Source organism: Arachis hypogaea, chromosome 12 (assembly GCF_003086295.3).
Source record: "Arachis hypogaea cultivar Tifrunner chromosome 12, arahy.Tifrunner.gnm2.J5K5, whole genome shotgun sequence".
NCBI lineage: Eukaryota > Viridiplantae > Streptophyta > Magnoliopsida > Fabales > Fabaceae > Arachis > Arachis hypogaea.
This window is the reverse complement of record NC_092047.1, coordinates 114,904,259-114,923,908: the sequence shown is the minus strand read 5'-3', so window position 1 is coordinate 114,923,908 and position 19,650 is coordinate 114,904,259. Positions and strand designations below refer to the sequence as shown.

Sequence of the window (19,650 nt, the reverse complement as noted above, 5' to 3'; positions counted from 1 at the left end):
TTGGCTTTGATTATGGCGGACCCGTGTTCCCGAAAAGTACAAATTTTTTATTTGGCTATGTATTCATAATGCAATTTTCACAACTGCTTTTCGATTTCATAGAGGTTTGGGCAGCTCTGATTTGTGCCCTCGGTGTAATACTAAACCTGAAACGATTTCTCAGTGTCTTTGTGAGTGCCCTAAGGCCAAAGCTTCTGGCATAGTTTGAATTTGAAAGTTCACGGTCAACAGTTAGATTGCTGGTTGTGCAGGGGCATGAATTCTAATGCCTTCCTCTTCTCGGCGATTATTTGGTGGATTTGGAAGGATCGTAACAATGATGTTTTTAATCTGGCTAATCCATGAAAAATGAGTAAGGTTATAGCTCTTATTCATGCTTCTCAATTTGAACTTCATAAGTTCTTATCTATGCATTATGTGTCTACTCCTTCTTATTTGCTGCTTTCTTGGTCTCCTCCTACCCAATTTTCGGTTAAAGTAAACTCTGATGCTAGTAAATTTGGTGAATTTGTTGGTTTTGTGTGTGTATTGGTGATTATAATGGCTCTTGGTTGCGTGGTTGTGCTGGTTCTTTACCATCTGCTACTATTCTTCGAAGCGAGCTTTTTGCAATTTGGAGAAGGTTAATTCTAGCATGGGAAGTTGGGTTTAGAGAAGTCACTTGCGAGACAGATTGTTTGGATATTTTTATCCTTGTTAATGACAGAAACAACCAAGTGCAAAATTCTAATAATGATTTGGTGACTAAAATAAAAAAGAGATCTTAAACTGAAATTGGAGAACAGAAGTCAATCTAATTCAAAGAGATGCCAACCAAATTGCTGATGCTTTGATTAAATATGCAGCATATAATTGCATGCAGCAATTAGAATAGAATGAGCCTTAAAAAGATTTAACAATATTGTTGTAAGTTGTAAGGAACTACATCTCTAGTGTTTAATGTGTTTTCTTATCCTTTGACACAAAAAAAAAAAAAAATGCAGAGTGATATGTATTATTAATTAATAATAATGTTTGATGTTGAATGAATAACGAAAGTCATTATTTTATGGATCCTTTGCTCTCATTTTTTCAAAGAAGTTAAAGAATTATTGTATACAATATAAATAACAATTATTAATATATAGTTTTTATGATCAATTTCATCATTCATCTTTCTGATAACAATTTTGTTCATTCTAATCCTTCAATTGTACTTTTAAATGTAACATTAATTAGTTGCGGTAAACATTTTTCTCGCTCGTCACTTAAGTGGTAATTCAAATTCTTAAATTTTGTCCTTAGTCATAAAATACATATTATTACATCATTTTAATTCCTTAAATATTTTTTTACAACAATTCAGTTATTGAAAAAATATACGCAAATCATTTTATTTTCTCAAAAGACATATAAGCCACTAAATAGAAAATAATACTTAATTTGATCCTTAAATTTATACACAAATTTTAGTTTAACTTTTAAATTTTTAATTGTTTTTATTTAATCTCTAAATTTTGTGAATGTAATTTATATTAGTTCTTAAAATAATTTTTGATGCACACTTGACGTGGACAACTGAATATACGTTAAAAGTGATATTTATTGAAACTTTTTCACCCAAAACAAATGATATAACATCGATTTTGAGTTACTTGAGCGCCAAAACCAAAACGTCATCATTTTATAAGATTTGAACATGATATTTGTACGGTCTATATTAACATTCTATTAAGAGAAAGTCTATGGGCCAACAGATTTATTAAAATTTAGCTAGCACTTAGTCAGCAAAAGAAAAATGAGTGATTCTCTACCATTAGATGAAATCTCACACCATTAAATACACTATTGATGGCTAATTGATGGCTACAACTCACAAAATCTGCTGGCGCTAGCATTTCTCTTCTATTAATATTTGTGTGGTGAAAATTATCCAAAAATATTGAAAATGAATCTTTTCAATTTTTTTTTAATAATTGAAGAAGTCAAATGTGATCTCTTACCATTAATTTTATAAATGTGACAAAAAAAACATGAAAAAAATATTAAAAGTTAGAAATTATATTTTATTCTTTCAATTTTTTTTAACAATTAAAAGGATCTATTTTTTTAAAATATTAATATCAGTCATATTTACAAATTTAAAAAAATAATTAAAAATTTAAAGATTAAATTAAAGTTTGTGTGCAAATTTAACACCAATTATCAATAGGGATCAAGCTTTTATATATAGATTAATGCATGTGTTTCTGTTGCATTAAAAAAAAATAAAACACTCCTTTTTAGTTTTTTATATATATTTATTTATTCTCTCTCTTTTTTTATCCTTTTTTTTAATATTCTTGTTAATGTTGTCTTCCCCGAATCAGAAGGTGCGGTTGTTTTTCTGAAGTCCCTACGGGGACACCCGATAAAATTGGTGCTCTCTTTCTTAACCTTTCTCTTCATTTTCCCTTCAGAGAACACAGATCTACATACCCTTTTTTTTTGTTTTTTTCTTTTCTTTTTCTTCTTAACAGGAAAAAACAAATGGCTGGAAATTCAACTTCTAATAATTCGGCAGCTTCAGGTAACTTGAGCTTCAGTTTCTGAGACCCTTTTGCTTGCAATTCAATAAAGTTTTCATCTTCATGATCTCTGCATGTTGTGTCCATCATTTTTTTTTTCGAATTTTCTCAGCTGTAAAGTTGTGATTTTTGAATTTGTTGAAATTCTGAGAAGAAGGTAACCAATAATAAATAAATAAAAATGTGCGCGTGTGTGTTCAGGAACTAGTAATATTAATGGGAATGGTGAGAGGCAAAGTTGGGCTACATCACCTTCCACTGTCTTCAATCATTTTGGTACAAGTGGACTTTCTGTGGCAGTTGCAACTGCAATCACTCACCCTTTAGGTTCTTCTCTCTATCTCTTACCTTCCCAAATATTTGGATTTTTTATTCCCAAAATTCAATTTTTTATTTTTTTATTTTTTATTTATGTTTGGTATTGATTGGCTGTTTGGTTGGGTGTCATTGGTAGTTTGTAGCTTGTTTTGATTTGATTATAAGCAGCTTTGAATCCAACATAAAGTTAGTCTAAATGCATATATAAACTGGTTGAAGATCTAATATGTCTTGTATATTTGTCCCTCTTGGTTGTTTTGCAATTTATATTATATCCCTTGTTGTTTGCATTGCAAGAAAATGATTGTTGTGTTAGTGGATTCAATTGAGGATAACTCAAGGCATATGAATGAAAGGCGAAGGGGATAGTTCAAATGAACGATATTTTCTGAAATTTAACCATAATGCAACCTATTTTTCGCATAGTCAAGTTCAAAAACAGAAAATGTAGTTTATAACAATGTAGAACTCAGTCTATGTTTGTATTTCTTGTGGATAAGCATGCTTCATAAGTCGAAGCTGCATTTAGGAAAATGTTTTAGGTACTAACGAAGTCAATGGTTTCGATGAAGATGCTGTCAAAAAGAAAAATATATGTTATGTAAAAATTGGTGAAGGCTAAATGAGATTGAGACCTTGAACGTGTTTAGAAGATACTAGTGTATTTGGGATCCGGAAAAACTGAAAACAAAACCGGTAAGAACAGCTAAATATCTTGTTTTTACTTTCTGTGCAGATGTATTGAAAGTAAGGCTGCAGATGCAACTCGTTGGCCAGAAAGGTCCTTTGACTGGAATGGTAGTGTGCCGAGTTCGACCTTACCTATGAATGACCTCCGTTATCACATTATAGTTACAGAACTTTTATCATTTAAGCATTTGTTCAGGGACAATTGTTTTTAAGTGTGGTGAAAAACGAAGGACCAAAGTCTTTGTATTCGGGCTTGACACCTGCACTAACAAGGTCAGTTCTTTATGGAGGACTACGCTTGGGCTTGTATGAACCCTCTAAGCATGCTTGTGATGTTACTTTTGGCTCCTCCAATGTTTTAGTTAAAATCGCTTCTGGCATGTTTGCTGGTGCTATTTCGACTGCACTCACCAATCCAATTGAAGTTCTTAAGGTGTGTTACTTTCTTGTTTTCTTCTAATTTAGTTTAATTCTTTTTTACCTTTTTTTCCCTTTGAAATCATATTCCACACAATCAGGTGCGTTTGCAAATGAATCCAGAGATGAACAAGAGTGGACCGATAGTAGAGCTTCAGAGAACTGTATCGGAAGAGGGAATCAAAGCGCTTTGGAAGGGTGTAGGCCCTGCTATGACCCGAGCAGCTGCCTTGACTGCATCGCAGCTTGCTACATACGATGAAACCAAGCAGGTCAGCTTCGAACTGTATAATTCTTTTTACTTATATCTTAAGCAATTCATATTGTTGATAATGATTGTTATCCACATAATTGAAAAGTAAATCTATATTTGGTGATCATAGAGAAAACTTCTGCTCTGTTATTCTTAATCCTCATGCTAATTTGGTTCTGTCCTCGTTGTCGATACTATTGTCTCTCTGCTTTCATAATTTATTTTGCATTTTTTGTATGCAGCTTTTAGTCAGGTTTGCATCTCTTGAAGAAGGATTCCATCTACATCTGATGTATGGCTCTCCTTCCAACTCTTTTCCTTCTTCGGATTCTTGGTGTAAACTGAATCATAGTAAACCGAATATGGTTAAGAATCCCCAATTTATGGGCAACAACTTTAGATTAACACCGACTGAAGAAGCTTGGAAAAGAAATTTAAATTATAAAATTAGGATAAATTAAATATGTTCCGGAACTGATGATATTGAGTACAACATATTGAAAACTAATATCTTGTAAAAAGGTGCCTAACTAATTTTATTCATATGATTAACTTAGATCAATATTATTTGTCTTTAGACTGGCACAAGATTCAATTCTGATCTAACTGTAATTCTACCTTATATAGCTCAAGCACAGTTGCCGGCATTTTGAGCACCATCGTAACTGCTCCCATAGATATGGTAAAAACTCGTCTCATGTTGCAACGTGCATCGAAAGGTTCTAGGCTCTATAAAAGTGGATTTCATTGTGCATACCAGGTATTCATGTTGTTTTCGCTCGAATCGCCCAAGCCTGCCATGAATTGCATTTGTGTTTTAATGCTACTTTTCATTTGTGGTTCAGGTCCTACTTACAGAGGGTCCAATGGCACTTTACAAAGGGTGAGTTTATGTTCACTACTAGCATTCTTGTGTAGGACTTGTTTGCTTAGCTCTAAAATTTTCATAATTAATCACTCTGGTTTTCAAAATACTTCTTGAAAGTTATTGAAAATTGCAGCTATGTTCTTTTGATTAGCTGAATTTACTTTTGAAGTCACTACTCGGAGAAGAGATACCATTAAAAACATACAGTAAATCCTGAGTTCCTGCTGTTAAACTTTAGCTCATCAACATTTTAAGCCGCAAATGATTAAAATGTGCAACTCCACATCCTAAAATTGCAAAAAGAAAAGGGCCTTATGTTGATATTTCTACCAGAATTACCGTGTCATGCGATGTGATGCATTTTATTGACAAGTTACCCCTTAAAATGAAGTTTCAAAAGACTTTTTTTTTACTCTAACAACTTTAGGGTGTCGAATTGCAAATTTTGAAAGTTTAGGGTGTAAAATAACATGATTCACAAAGTTCAAGTTAATTTTCATTTCCCCGAAATTCAAATTCCTCATGTTTTTCTTTGGGGTTCAGAGCATGCATATTTTGTTCACATAGTTTTAATCTATACCATACCGTTCTGTCAGGGGCTTTGCGATATTCGCAAGAATCGGGCCACAAACAACAATTACATTTATATTATGTGAAGAGCTAAGAAAACTTGCTGGATTGAAGGCAATCTAGTACCATAAACCAACTTTGATTAGAATTATTCTTGATAAGTGCTGAAGAAGCAAGCTACTCTTCTTAGTTCTTGCAAACAAGTCCATTCTTTTAGATAGATTTTTATTCTTATAGTTTTGATTGGTGATTTGAGGTACATACCCCAGAGAACAAGATCACATTTTTTTGACTGGCAATCAGGTAAATTCTTTTAAGGGATCCATTCTAATCTTAGTATGTTGTTGTTATTGTTATCGTCGTCGTTGTCGTCATCTCCATTGTTTTGCTGGAATAAGTTCCAGGGTAGTTACTAGTAAAGGAGTCTGGGGTTGTTTTGGTTCCAAGTTCCAACCCTTCTATTACTATGATCATTGTATTACAAGAGGGTACTCTTGTTTTTGTATTATTATTGTCATTATTACTGTAATAACATCACTGTAATATAGAAATTACATTAGTCACCTGCCCTCAAAAAAGAAGGGTTGAGTGAGATTCAATATTATTTTTTTGCATATTAATAGTTTCCTTGTTATGACTCTCAAATAGTAATATAGTGCCTTTGGCTTAAGATATTTGATGAATACTCAAAATTAGTTATCCAATTAGTTATTATGTACTATTTTTATCTATATTTGTACTTATTATTTTATATATTTTCTAAATAACGCAATCAGCTACCAGATTAATTAAACGTTTCAAAGTATAATAATCAAAATCTGTCATCACAGAATAATCAATTTTTTTTTCCTTATAGTAGCATATAATTTTTTTTCACAAATACCAAATATGCTTGTATAACATAGCTGATTGATGATTAGTGTTTGTGTGTTTTATATAGTATGGTTGTTTAGGCTGAGTTTAACATGTCTATTATTAGGGGTGTTTAAATCCAAATCGATTCAAATTAAACCGTTCATTTAATTCGATCTAAATCAAAAACCGATTAAAACCGTACTAATTCGGATTTGATTTGATTCTATTTTTTGCAAACCGTTGGATTGGATCGGATTTCGGATCTACTTTTCATAATCGATCCAATTCAATCCAAATCGCACAATGTGCTATAATATTATTATTTTATTATTATATTTACAATTATACTTATAACATGTTCAATTTGTTATACATTTTTCTATTATTCATGTATTATTATTATTAAATAAATATTTTATGTTCAAAATGTTATTTATTTATTTATTTTAACTAACTTATAATTTTATTTCTATTATTATGTTATTGTTGGCTTTTTAAGATATTGTTAAGACTTGTTATGTCATTGCTGATTATTTAAAATTTGATGTTAAGACTTGTTATATGTATTTAATTTTTTTTATTTAAAAAACCACAAATCCAAACCGATCCAAACCGCTTGTAATCGGATCGGATTTCCAATAAAATTTCATCCAATCCAAACCGCATCGCATATAAATTAAGCGTTCGGATCAGATGACTTTTTCCCTTAAAGCCGAACCAAACCACACCGCCGAACACCCCTATCTATTATATTCACATTTATTCATTTTCTGTAATATCCTCTGCACAAATTTAAACACTCTTAACAATGATATGTAGATTAAAGTTAAAATAAAGTAGTAGTTTAAAAAAAAAAGATTTGATAAACATAATTGTACTTAAACTTTCGATTTGAGGGTCTTTGTTAAGTGTGTAAATAAATACATATATTTTAGAGTAGACCATGATATTCCAAATCACAGCAACATATTTATGAAGGAATGCTTGTTACAATTAATGATTTCCTGAGAGTCAGAGAAAGTTACTACTGCACTGTAGAACATCAATGACAGTGACGAGTGTGTCATGGGTTTCCATGGTCCATTATTATGTCAACTTGTATTCATTCATGTTTTCCAATTTCAAGGTACCACTGCCTTCCTAATAATGACCACAAAATAAAATAAAATAAAAATTTATATTACTTATATTTTAAAATTAATTATTGATATGAAATATATATTAAAATATGAAATATATATTAAAAATAAATTAAATAATATATTTATACATAAATATATAATAATTAATTTGATAAATAATATTATTATAAAATAAAACATACTAATAACTTTTCCACTAAATTAGTAGGTTGGATTGCAATTTGCAAATATTCTGTTCAAGCTAAGATAGCATTAGGTTTTTGTCTTTTTGCAAATCATAATTTGTTTGATGGACCTCTTGTGGTCCTAATAGTGTAGGACACATTTATTTTGAACTAATATTTGATATTTTTATTTTATTTTAAAGAAGACCTCTTATAGCATTACTTTTAGGAAGAGTTTTAAGTGTACCAGGAATATCAGTATTTTAATTGTTTTAACTGTTGATCTGAATTATAAAAAATATATATAATATATATTAATTAAAATCAATAGTTAAAATAATTAGAACATCGGTGTCCCGATACACTTAAAATTTTTCCTTATTTTTAAACCATTTTACATCATCATCATGATCTATTTTTTCATTCTTTTGTCATATCATTGAAAGCATTCTTTCATTTGTTTAGAAGCTTTAATTGTTAAGTGGTTACCATATTTGAGTTTTTTTTATCAATGTAATACTCTTGTTACGGTGGGTAACCAGAGATTGGTGGGCTGGATGACGTTGGTAGGCCCAAACGTGTGAGGGAGGAGACTATCGCGTTTGCCCGAAACTCGGTATTCCTCCGTCCGACTTGCACGTGTGAAAGAATGGGGGGTGGTACCTGCAAAGACACTCCGATGCCTAAGTTAGCAAGGGTATAAGCAAGTTTAGAATGTATTGGACTTAGTGATACCTGAGGGAAGTCAGGGTATTTATAGTGGTGAACCAATAACCACCGCTGAAGTAGTGCCACCTTTTTAGGCGGATAACCGTTCCCATATCTTAGGGAGGTTAAGATATGGCTCTATGAAGTGGTTAGAGAGTTTCTAGGGGCAGTTACTCATTCGAATGAGTGTTATCTGCCAGCTAACCCTCGTATCCGACTTCTTTGGAGCAGGTCGTGTTTAGTACCGACTTCTGGGACGAAGGCTGGTACTGGAGGAGGGCCAACCCTTTGGGTTGGGCTTCTTTGCTTAGATCTTGGGCCCTATTTATTGGGCCAGGGTATGAACAGTGCCCCTACTCGAGCCTAATTTCTTTTTAAGAGTTGGGTTCGAGTATTCAACTCGGGGTTTTGGCCGATTTGCAGGAGGACCGACGTGATGGTTTAGGAACCGACGTGATCTTTCTTGACCTTTCGGTTTTGACAGTTACGTCTAATCAAGCGTCGTGTCCGTTAGGGGTGTGCGTAGAGATTTAATGGCCTTGGTAACGGTGCATCTTCATTAATGACTGCCCCCATTTTACCATTATGCCCCTAACGTCTTTATAAATACTTTCCCTCTCTTTCGTTGTTTCGTTTCTGCAATCTTTCAAATTTCCCTTGCATTTGTTCGTGCTGTATTGTTGCGTTTCGAAGGTTCTTACTTCCTCCTGTCTTGATTTCACACTCAAAGGTTAGTTTTTTCCCTTCTGTGACATGTTTTCTATTTGCGTGCCTTTATCTTGTAGGTAGATTTGGTTTGTAGGCTTTAGTTCCGTGCCCCTTCCCTTAGAGACCGTGTGTTGATTTTTCTTTTCTTTTGTAGGTTTCTTGTCACCCCCCCTTTTTTAAGAAAAGAAAATGGCTTCCGTAGATGCTCTCTCCCAGTGGGTAGACGTTACGGTTCTAGGGGAGGAGCCCTCCGTTGACACTGAATTTATCACCCACCTTCGTACTCACTATAGAATTTGTACTTCTGAAGAAGATGAGCCCAAGTACGAGTTGGTAGTCCCGGGTCCAGAAGACCGGGTTTGTTTCGGGAGGGCTGACGAGACGGCCCCTCATTTCTTTTTTATGTATGAGAGTATGGTCACTCGTTTGGGCGTTTTCCTCCCTTTTTCAGAGTTTGAAATGTCTGTATTGCGTCATTGCCGAGTGGCTCCCACCCAGCTTCACCCCAACTCTTGGGGTTTTCTAAAAATTTATCAATTTATCAGCCAGGCTCTAGAGTTTCTGACTTCTCTAAGGATTTTCTTTTACTTTTTCCATATGACCAAACCCTTCAGTGGGCTAAATAATAAGCAACAGTGGGTGTCCTTTCGAGCCATTCAAGGTCGGAGGCTTTTTACCCTTTTTGACGAGTCCTTTCACGACTTCAAGAACTACTTTTTCAAAGTGCAAGCTGTAGAGGGTCACCACCCCTTTTTCCTGGATGAGCATTCCTCTCCCCGATTTCCTTTATATTGGCTGGAGGCCTCCCCCTGCGAGAAATATGGTCTAGATGACCTAAATGAGGTCGAGGTAGCCATTGTGGGGTTCCTCCGAGAAGTGTGGGGGAGGGCCCCATACTTGGATACTAAAAAATTTCTCCAGGGGTCGCCGGCCTTTGTCCAGCCACAATTAGGTAGCTTTTTGCACTTCTTGCTTATTTCCGACTTGCGATTTCTTTTACCGACTCTGTCTGATTTTAGCTATCATTTTGTTTTTGCAGAGATGGCAAAGAAAAATGCTCAAGAGTCTTACCAGAGGGTTCAGGAAGCCAAGGCAAAGTCTCGAGCCAGGTCTGGAGGTGTTAGAATGGTTGTCTCTCCCCCTCCTCCTCCTCGGAACGTCGGGACTTCCTCTCAACCTATTGTAATTTCTTCCTCTGCTTCTTCTCTGCCGCCCCCTCCCGTCCGACCTACTCCTGAACCAGAGCCAAAGAAGCGCAAGACCTTAGAGTCTGGCGCTACTGGTGAGGCGGACGCTCTTGCGTTCGTCCGAAAGAACATCTATCCTCATGCTCGTATGAGTATGGATGATGTCTCTGTTCGGCACTACCTCACTACTGTGGTTGAGGAGAGTCTCAAGACGGCGGGGGTTTGTGGCAAACTCTTGGATATATTTGAGAAGACTCCCATCAGCTCTTTAGGGACGACCTCGAGGGTCGAGGAGTTGGAGGGTAGGCTTCGTATATATCAGGAGCATGAGAAGGAGTTGGAGGGGAAAGTCGCCAAACTGACGGAGGAGAGGGACAGCCTCAGAGAGAAGGGGAAGAAGTTGCAAGCCCAGTGCAACATGGAGATGGATTTGAGGAAAGCAGCGCAAGCCAGCTACAACAGTTTGTTTGCTGATCTTGTGTCTGTAAAGAATGACTTGCTGAACGCTCGGAAGGCCTATACCGAGTTGGAGGACTCTATTGCGGATGGTGCTGACGAGGCTTGGAGGATTTTCAAGGAACAGGTCGGAGTTATTGCTCCTGACTTGGACCTTTCTCCTTTGGACCCTGATAAGATTGTAGTTGATGGTGCCATCGTGGATCCTCCTGTCCCCGTGGTGGAGTCTGAGTCTGATTTAAAGACTCAGGGTCAGAGGATCATAGAGTCCCCTCCTCGTTCCAAGGATGCTCCGAGTTCCTCTACCGCTCCTCCGACTTCCTCTTCGACTCCTGCTTCTGGTGTTCCCCCTGACTCTGCTGGTGGTGATCCTCTTGAGAAGTGATTTTGGCTATTGGGGCCCGGCCTGTGGGCCCCTCTTTTTTAAACTCTTTATTTATTTTGGTAGTGTTTGAACAATTTTTTGGCCTTTTAGGGCCGTAAACAAAACACTTTATGATACCCTTTTTATAAGGGTTATTGTAAGTTAAAAAATAAGTACCCTTTTTTGGATAAGGGTTTTGAGTTACCTTATGTGCGCATGCTTTTTCTGTTCGTGGTTCTTTTGACTCCTTGATCTTTTCTAGGAAAAAAAAAAAAACTTTTCTTTGGGGCTTGCCTGCTTTTCTGAATTTCCTTAAGGCAGCCTTGCTATTCTTTCGTAGTTTTTCCTTATCTCTTTTTGTTATTCCTAGTACTCAATTTTGTTTTATTGAGTTTTTCGTGACTTAGGCTACTTTTGCGATTCATTTTAGCTTTACTCGGCTTCGTTTTCCGACCTATGAGTCGGATTGCTTCCGAGTTTATCATGATCGACTTCTATAGCCTCTTTACGCCGACTTGTACCTCGTCGTTTTATCCTGACGACCATCTAGGTCGGTTCATGGGATTTTCACGTTTTGTCGAGCTTAAATCGGCGCGTTTCGTAGAAGGAAAAATAAAAAGGGAATTTAAAAGAGATATTTAAAATGAAAAAGATCTTTATTAATTGAGGAGGTACCTTATTGCTACTAAGGGCTTTTGATAATTTATTTCCCTTAGCCCCTACTATGATGCCTCGTTAAAAACCCTTCTCCAGAAAAAACCCTTTTGATTCTGGGAAAAAATCATGAGGCTGGGAAAAGAGTACATCAGGGAGTAGAGTTCGCTTCTTAGCTGTAGTACCTTTTCATATTACAAGCATGCCATGACCTTGGTAACTCGGTGCCGCCTAAGTCGGTCACCTTATAATAGCCCTTTCCTAAGACCTCCTCGATCTTGTATGGTCCTTTCCAATTAGCAGCGAGCTTTCCCTCCCCAGATTTGTTGACTCCAATGTCGTTTCTGATTAAGACTAAGTCGTCAGGGGTGAAATTCCTTCGAATGACTTTTTTGTTGTATCTTGTAGTCATCCTTTGTTTTAGCGCTGCTTCTCTTATTTGAGCTTCTTCTCGGACTTCAGGGAGCAGGTCGAGCTCTTCTTTGTGCCCCTGTATATTCCTGATCTCGTCGTGGAAAATCACTCTTGGGCTTCGCTCATTGATCTCTATTGGGATCATTGCTTCTACGCCATAGACTAGTCGGAAGGGCGTTTCTCCAGTGGCGGATTGGGGTGTTGTTCTGTAAGCCCATAGTACTTGTTGGAGCTCTTCAGCCCAAGCTCCTTTCGCATCTTGTAATCTTTTCTTCAGTCCTGCCAGTATGACTTTGTTGGCTGCTTCGGCTTGCCCGTTGGCTTGTGGGTGTTCCACCGAGGTGAACTGGTGTTTTATTTTCATACTGGCTACCAGGCTTCTAAAGGTGGAGTCAGTGAACTGGGTCCCATTATCTGTAGTGATGGAGTAAGGTATCCCATACCTTGTGATGATATTTTTGTAGAGGAACCTTCGACTTCTTTGTGCAGTGATGGTGGCCAGTGGTTCTGCTTCTATCCACTTTGTGAAGTAATCTATTCCCACTATTAGGTATTTAACTTGTCCTGGCGCCTGGGGAAAAGGACCTAACAGATCCATTCCCCATTTTGCAAAGGGCCATGGAGAAGTGATACTAATGAGCTCTTCTGGGGGAGCCACGTGGAAATTTGCATGCATTTGACATGGTTGGCACTTTTTCACAAATTCTGTGGCATCTTTCTGCAAGGTTGACCAGTAGAATCCTGCTCGGATCACTTTCCTGGCCAATGACCTGGCTCCGAGATGATTCCCGCAGATTCCACTGTGTACCTCCTCCAACACCTCGGTGGTTTTTGAGGTCGGCACACACTTTAGCAATGGTGTTGATATCCCCCTTCTATAGAGAACATTTTTCACCAAGGTATAGTGTTGTGCTTCCCTTCGGATTTTTCGGGCTTCTTTTTCCTCCTTAGGGAGGATGTCGAATTTTAGGTATTCGACTAAGGGGTTCATCCATCCGAGGTTCAATCCGACCACTTCAAGGACTTCTAGTGTGTCTTCCATTTTTACCACTGAAGGTTCCTGGAGAGTCTCTTGAATCAGGCTTTTGTTATTTCCTCCTGGCTTGGTGCTTGCTAGCTTGGATAGGGCGTCTGCTCTGCTGTTTAGATCCCGAGTTATGTGCTTCACCTCGGTTTCTGCAAAGCGCCCCAAGAGTTCCGAGGCTTTCTCCAAGTACCTTTTCATAGTTGGGTCTTTTGCCTGGTACTCCCCACTTATTTGAGAGGTCACCACTTGGGAGTCGCTGTATACCATCACTTTCGTAGCACCGACTTCTTCAGCCAGCTTCAATCCTGCGATCAAGGCTTCGTATTCTGCCTGATTATTTGAAGCTGGGAATTCGAACTTGAGGGAAACTTCTATCTGGGTTCCCCTTTCATCTACCAATATTATGCCTGCGCCGCTTCCTGTTTTATTGGAGGATCCATCCACATAGAGTTCCCAAGTAGTCGGTTTGTCCTCTTGATCCCCTGCATATTCGGCAACGAAGTCGGCGAGGCACTGGGCTTTAATCGCCGTCCGAGTTTCATACTTTAAGTCGAACTCGGAGAGCTCTATTGCCCATTGTACCATTCTTCCTGCAATATCCGTTTTTTGGAGGATTTGCTTCATGGGTTGATTCGTGCGGACTCTTATTGTGTGAGCCTGAAAGTAAGGCCGTAGCCTTCGAGAGGCTATTACTAAGGAGTAAGCGAACTTTTCTAATTTGTGGTACCTTAGCTCAGGGCCCTGTAGAACTTTACTGATGAAGTAGATTGGGTGTTGCCTGACCTCCTCTTCTCTTATCAAGGCTGCTGAGACAGCCCTGTCTGCCACGGAGAGGTATAGGATGAGGTCTTTTCCGGCTATAGGTCGGGTCAAGATAGGAGGCTGGCTCAAAAACTTTTTGAACTCCTGGAACGCCTCCTCGCATTCGGGAGTCCACTCAAACTGATGCCCCTTTCTCAGTAGGGAGAACAGCGGAAGGGATCTTAGTGCTGATCCTGCCAAAAATCTGGAGAGAGTTGCTAGTCGGCCATTCAGCTGTTGGACCTCTCTCAAACAAGTTGGGCTTTTCATCTCTAGGATAGCTCTACACTTGTCGGGATTGGCTTCAATCCCTCTTTGTGTTAGCATGAATCCTAGAAATTTTCCTGCCTCCACTGCGAAGGCGCACTTTGCAGGATTTAGTCTCATCTCGTGCAACCTTATGGTGTCGAAGACTTGTGAGAGGTCAGACAAGAGGTTGACTTCCTTCTTGGTCTTTACCAACATATCGTCGACGTATACTTCCATTAAGTTTCCTAAGTGAGGGGAAAACACCTTGTTCATCAGCCTCTGGTATGTGGCCCCTGCATTTTTCAATCCAAATGGCATGACCACGTAGCAAAAGTTAGCTCTGGGCGTGATGAATGATGTTTTTTTCTGGTCTGGTTCATACATCGGGATTTGGTTATATCCCGAGTAGGCGTCCATAAACGACAAGTATTGATAACCCGAGCTAGAGTCTACTAGGGCATCAATGCTTGGTAGTGGATAAGGGTCCTTGGGACATGCCTTATTTAAGTCGGTGTAGTCGACGCACATTCTCCATTTGCCATTTTGTTTTTTGACTAGCACTACATTGGCTAGCCATGTTGGGTATTTGACTTCTTTGATGAAGCCGGCTTCTAGGAGCGCCTGCACTTGTTCTTCTACTACTAGGGCTCGTTCTGGGCCGAGCTTGCGTCTTCTCTGTTGCACAGGTCGGGACCCTGAGTAGACCGAGAGCTTGTGAGACATGAGCTTGGGGTCTATCCCAGGCATGTCGGAGGCCTTCCAGGCGAAGAGATCGGAGTTATCTTTTAGGAGCTTAGTCAACCCTTGTCTTAAGGTTTCCCTTAGGTTGGCTCCTATGTGAGTATTTTTTCCTTCCTCTTCGCCGACCTGAATCTCCTCGGTTTTTCCCCCGGGCTGGGGTCGCAGCTCTTCTTTAATCCTTGCTCCACCGAGCTCTATTGTGTGAACCTCTTTGCCTTTTCCTCTCAGGTTTAGGCTTTCGTTGTAGCATTTTCTTGCTAGCTTCTGATCTCCCTTCACCGTTGCTATCCCTGCTGGGGTTGGGAATTTCATGCAAAGGTGGGGTGTCGATACCACCGCTCCGAGTCGATTAAGGGTAGCTCTGCCGATTAGAGCATTATAGGCCGACCCCACGTCGATGACTATGAAGTCTATACTCAGAGTCTTTGATTTCTCCCCCTTTCCAAAGGTGGTGTGGAGGGGCAAAAATCCTAGTGGCTTTATTGGCGTGTCACCTAGTCCGTACAAGGTGTCGGGGTAGGCTCTCAACTCTTTCTCATCTAAACCTAACTTGTCGAAGGCGGGCTTGAATAGGATGTCCGCCGAGCTTCCTTGGTCTACTAGTGTTCTGTGTAGATGGGCATTTGCCAGGATCATGGTGATTACCACTGGGTCGTCGTGCCCAGGGATTATTCCTCGCCCATCTTCCTTTGTGAATGAAATGGTTGGGAGGTCGGAGGACCCCTCTTCAACCTGGTACACTCTCTTGAGGTGTCTCTTACGAGAGGATTTCGTGAGTCCCCCTCCTGCAAACCCTCCTGAGATCATATGGATATGTCTTTCCGGAGTTTGCGGTGGTGGGTCTCTTTTGTCCATATCATCTCGCTTTCTTTTTCCATGACTGTCCGACCTTTCTATGAGATATCTGTCAAGCCGACCTTCTCTGGCCAGCTTTTCTATCACATTTTTAAGGTCGTAACAGTCGTTTGTAGAGTGCCCATATATCTTATGGTACTCACAGTAATCCCCGCGACTTCCCCCTTTTTTATTCTTAATAGGTCTGGGGGGAGGCAGCCTTTCGGTATTACAAATTTCTCTGTATACATCCACTACAGGGACTTTCAATGGAGTATAAGAGTGATATTTTCTTGGCCTATCAAGGCCGAGCTCTTCCTTCTTCTTCGCTTCCCTCTCCCTCTCTTTCGTTGAGGGAGGGTGCCCGAGTCGCAAACTTGGGTCTCTTAGCCTAGCGTTTTCTTCCATATTGATGTATTTTTCGGCTCTTTCCTGTACATCATTTAAAGAGGCGGGGTGTCTTTTTGATATGGACTGTGAGAAGGGACCTTCTCTAAGACCATTGACTAGCCCCATGATGACTGCTTCGGTGGGCAGGTCTTGAATCTCCAAACATGCTTTGTTGAACCTTTCCATATAGGCCCGTAAGGACTCTCCGACCTCCTGTTTTATTCCCAGGAGACTTGGTGCATGCTTTACTTTATCCTTCTGGATGGAGAACCTCATCAAGAACTTTCTTGAGAGGTCTTCAAAACTGGTAATTGACCTCGGAGGGAGGCTGTCGAACCACTTCATCGCTGCTTTTGACAAGGTTGTCGGAAAAGCTTTGCATCGCGTAGCGTCAGAAGCGTCGGTCAGATACATCCGACTTTTAAAGTTGCTCAGATGATGCTTTGGATCGGTGGTTCCATCGTAGAGGTCCATATCGGGGCTTCTAAAGTTTCTCGGAACTTTTGCCCTCATTATGTCCTCGCTAAACGGATCTTTCTCTCCTAAGGGAGAATCTTCTCTATCGCCGTGGGAATTCCGACTTTTGAGGGAGGATTCTAATTTTAAGAGTTTTCTTTCTAACTCTTTTCGTCGCTCCATCTCCTCTTTTAGGTTCTTTTCAGCTTCCTTTTGTCGTTCCCGCTCCTGTTCTAGCTGCTCGAGGCGGCTATGGATTAATCCCATAAGCTCACTAGTGTGGGAGGGTCCTTCTTTTTCTGATTCGCGCCCCTCCGAGGAGTTCACCTTCGGATTTTTGATTCCGGAGGTGCCTTCCCTATGTTGATCATTAGCTTCCTGGTGGAGGTTCTGATCTGCTTCATTGTTTCCGGTGTTCAAATTCTCTTGATCAGAATCTGTCTCCACATGACCTTCTTCAGGGGATCTTTCCGCCATCACTGGTTGATCTCTCGGGTCCCCGGCAACGGCGCCAATGTTACGGTGGGTAACCAGAGATTGGTGGGCCGGATGACGTTGGTAGGCCCAAACGTGTGAGGGAGGAGACTATCGCGTTTGCCCGAAACTCGGTATTCCTCCGTCCGACTTGCACGTGTGAAAGAATGGGGGGTGGTACCTGCAAAGACACTCCGATGCCTAAGTTAGCAAGGGTATAAGCAAGTTTAGAATGTATTGGACTTAGTGATACCTGAGGGAAGTCAGGGTATTTATAGTGGTGAACCAATAACCACCGCTGAAGTAGTGCCACCTTTTTAGGCGGATAACCGTTCCCATATCTTAGGGAGGTTAAGATATGGCTCTATGAAGTGGTTAGAGAGTTTCTAGGGGCAGTTACTCATTCGAATGAGTGTTATCTGCCAGCTAACCCTCGTATCCGACTTCTTTGGAGCAGGTCGTGTTTAGTACCGACTTCTGGGACGAAGGCTGGTACTGGAGGAGGGCCAACCCTTTGGGTTGGGCTTCTTTGCTTAGATCTTGGGCCCTATTTATTGGGCCAGGGTATGAACAACTCTCACTTTTTAAAAATATATTATTTTACGTTTTTATTTTTTGTCTAAATATATTGTTTTTTAATAAACTTAAAAAATAAAAAAATACTTGTTTTAAAAAGAAAGAAGTTATATATATATATAATCATTTGATAATACAATCCGTCCAAATAATTATCCAATGAATTAATATATAATTTTGAAGTAATGTATAAGTGAAAGTTAATCATGTTTGCCCGTGTAATCTAGGGTCTAAGAATTTGGAAGAAAACAATAAAGGTACCAAGCATATATTAAAAAGAGAAAAAAAAATGCTTATTTCAATTAGACCAAGTGAATATATTGCTCAAAATGTACGGCTGATAAGAAAACCTTTACATGATTCGGAGGAAAGAAAAAAAAATTATGTTCTTCAATGGTAAGAAATGGGAGAGCAGAAAAAAAAATTATATTATTTTAAAGTAAGATAAAATAAATGGTAAATATTTTGTTTATTATGTTATATTTTGTTCTTATCTTCTTAATTTTCAGTTTTTTTTTTTCAAATAAATATTCAAAATTTAAAGAGCAGCTTCTTATGTTATGAAATGAATCCATTTACAATTAGATAGATACATACTTATAACTTACAAAAGATTTTTCATGATTATGTGTGAGCAATCAAATATTTTTTTAACACTATTTTTCTTTTCTATAAATAATTAGTCAATATTTTATTTTATCTTCATTACAGTAATAATCCAAACCATATTCACTTCTCCTTTCAATTATTTGTGAGCTAATTATTAGTTAAAAAATAATTTCTTATTTTTTCCCTGCTTTTAATTAGTAGTAATCATAAATTATTGGTAACTTTCTTTAATGAAGTAATGATTCTCCACGTACAAGTTATTTTACCATACAAGTTATTTTTCTCTAAATCATTCTTACGTGCGTGTCTTATGTTCGCACATTTTACACGCCTCTTAATTTAACATATTTCAATCAATGTGCACATGCTCTTTTTCTGCTTCTTTCGTTATCATCGTCACCAACACCATCACTTCCTCCTTCTTTTTTCATTGGAATTTCTTTTCCTCCTTCTCCTCCTTATCTCGTTCTTGAAGATAACGAATAATTCAAGTTTAGATTATCAATTGAATCAAAACGAAATTGATTACTGTTTTGAATCCAATCAAATAGCTAACTTGTGGTTCGATTCAAGTTAATTTTTTTGTTAGTAGTTTATGATTTTATAAGTGAATAATGTTTCATCGTTGATGGTTTGAATTGAATGTAATGTAAAAATTCTGCATTAAAGAAAATATTTTTCTGTATTTACAACAAATTTGGGTATAACACGAAGACATTTGGGTGTATTTTTTTAAGAATTTTTAGAGTATGTGTGCTGATAAATTCTGCATAATTCAAAACTTTTCTTCTCCCTTCTCCTCATCTTCTGTTGCTTCTTCTTCTTCTTTTTCATCATCATCATCACCATCAGTGGTGGAGCTTAGCCATGACCCCCCCAAACTTTTTATAAAAAACTTAGTAGTACTTTTTCAAAAGATAAAAAATAGTTTAATTGACTTAAATACTTTACTATGACTTAAAGTATCTAATAAGTTCAATAAACAACACTCTCTCTATCTTTAGGTTCAAATATAAAAAATTAGATATCTTTTATTTATTTAATTTAATATTATTTTATATTTTATTATTTATTTAATTTAATTTTTTATATGATAAAAAATAATAGAATATTCAATAAGTATTAATATTATTGTATTTGTATAAATTGATAAAAAAATTCAATAAATATTATAAATTT

The 19,650-nt window shown here is 38.0% G+C and overlaps 1 protein-coding gene across 2 annotated transcripts; it reads left to right on the top strand.

Annotated features, from left to right (window-relative positions):
- The first annotated feature begins 2,270 nt into the window (after positions 1-2,270).
- On the top strand, positions 2,271-6,282 carry LOC112728480 (uncharacterized). 2 transcript variants are annotated; one of them, XM_025778619.3, is made up of 10 exons: positions 2,271-2,351; positions 2,499-2,548; positions 2,748-2,873; positions 3,601-3,662; positions 3,751-3,987; positions 4,073-4,243; positions 4,467-4,516; positions 4,852-4,984; positions 5,070-5,107; positions 5,689-6,282. In XM_025778619.3, the coding sequence occupies exons 2-10, from the start codon at positions 2,509-2,511 to the stop codon at positions 5,783-5,785; spliced, it is 954 nt and encodes a 317-aa protein (XP_025634404.1). In that variant the 5' UTR covers positions 2,271-2,351; positions 2,499-2,508; the 3' UTR covers positions 5,786-6,282. The 2 variants fall into 2 exon arrangements, with proteins under 2 accessions (XP_025634404.1, XP_072065953.1); XM_072209852.1 differs by having other exon boundaries at positions 2,283-2,548.
- Positions 6,283-19,650: the final 13,368 nt, after the last annotated feature.

Coding starts and splice junctions, on each gene's coding strand:
- LOC112728480 (XM_025778619.3), top strand. CDS start 2,509: ATGGCTGGAAATTCAACTTCTAATAATTCGGCAGCTTCAG. Junction 2,549..2,747: donor TAATAATTCGGCAGCTTCAG/GTAACTTGAGCT, acceptor GTGTGTGTTCAG/GAACTAGTAATATTAATGGG. Junction 3,988..4,072: donor ATCCAATTGAAGTTCTTAAG/GTGTGTTACTTT, acceptor CCACACAATCAG/GTGCGTTTGCAAATGAATCC.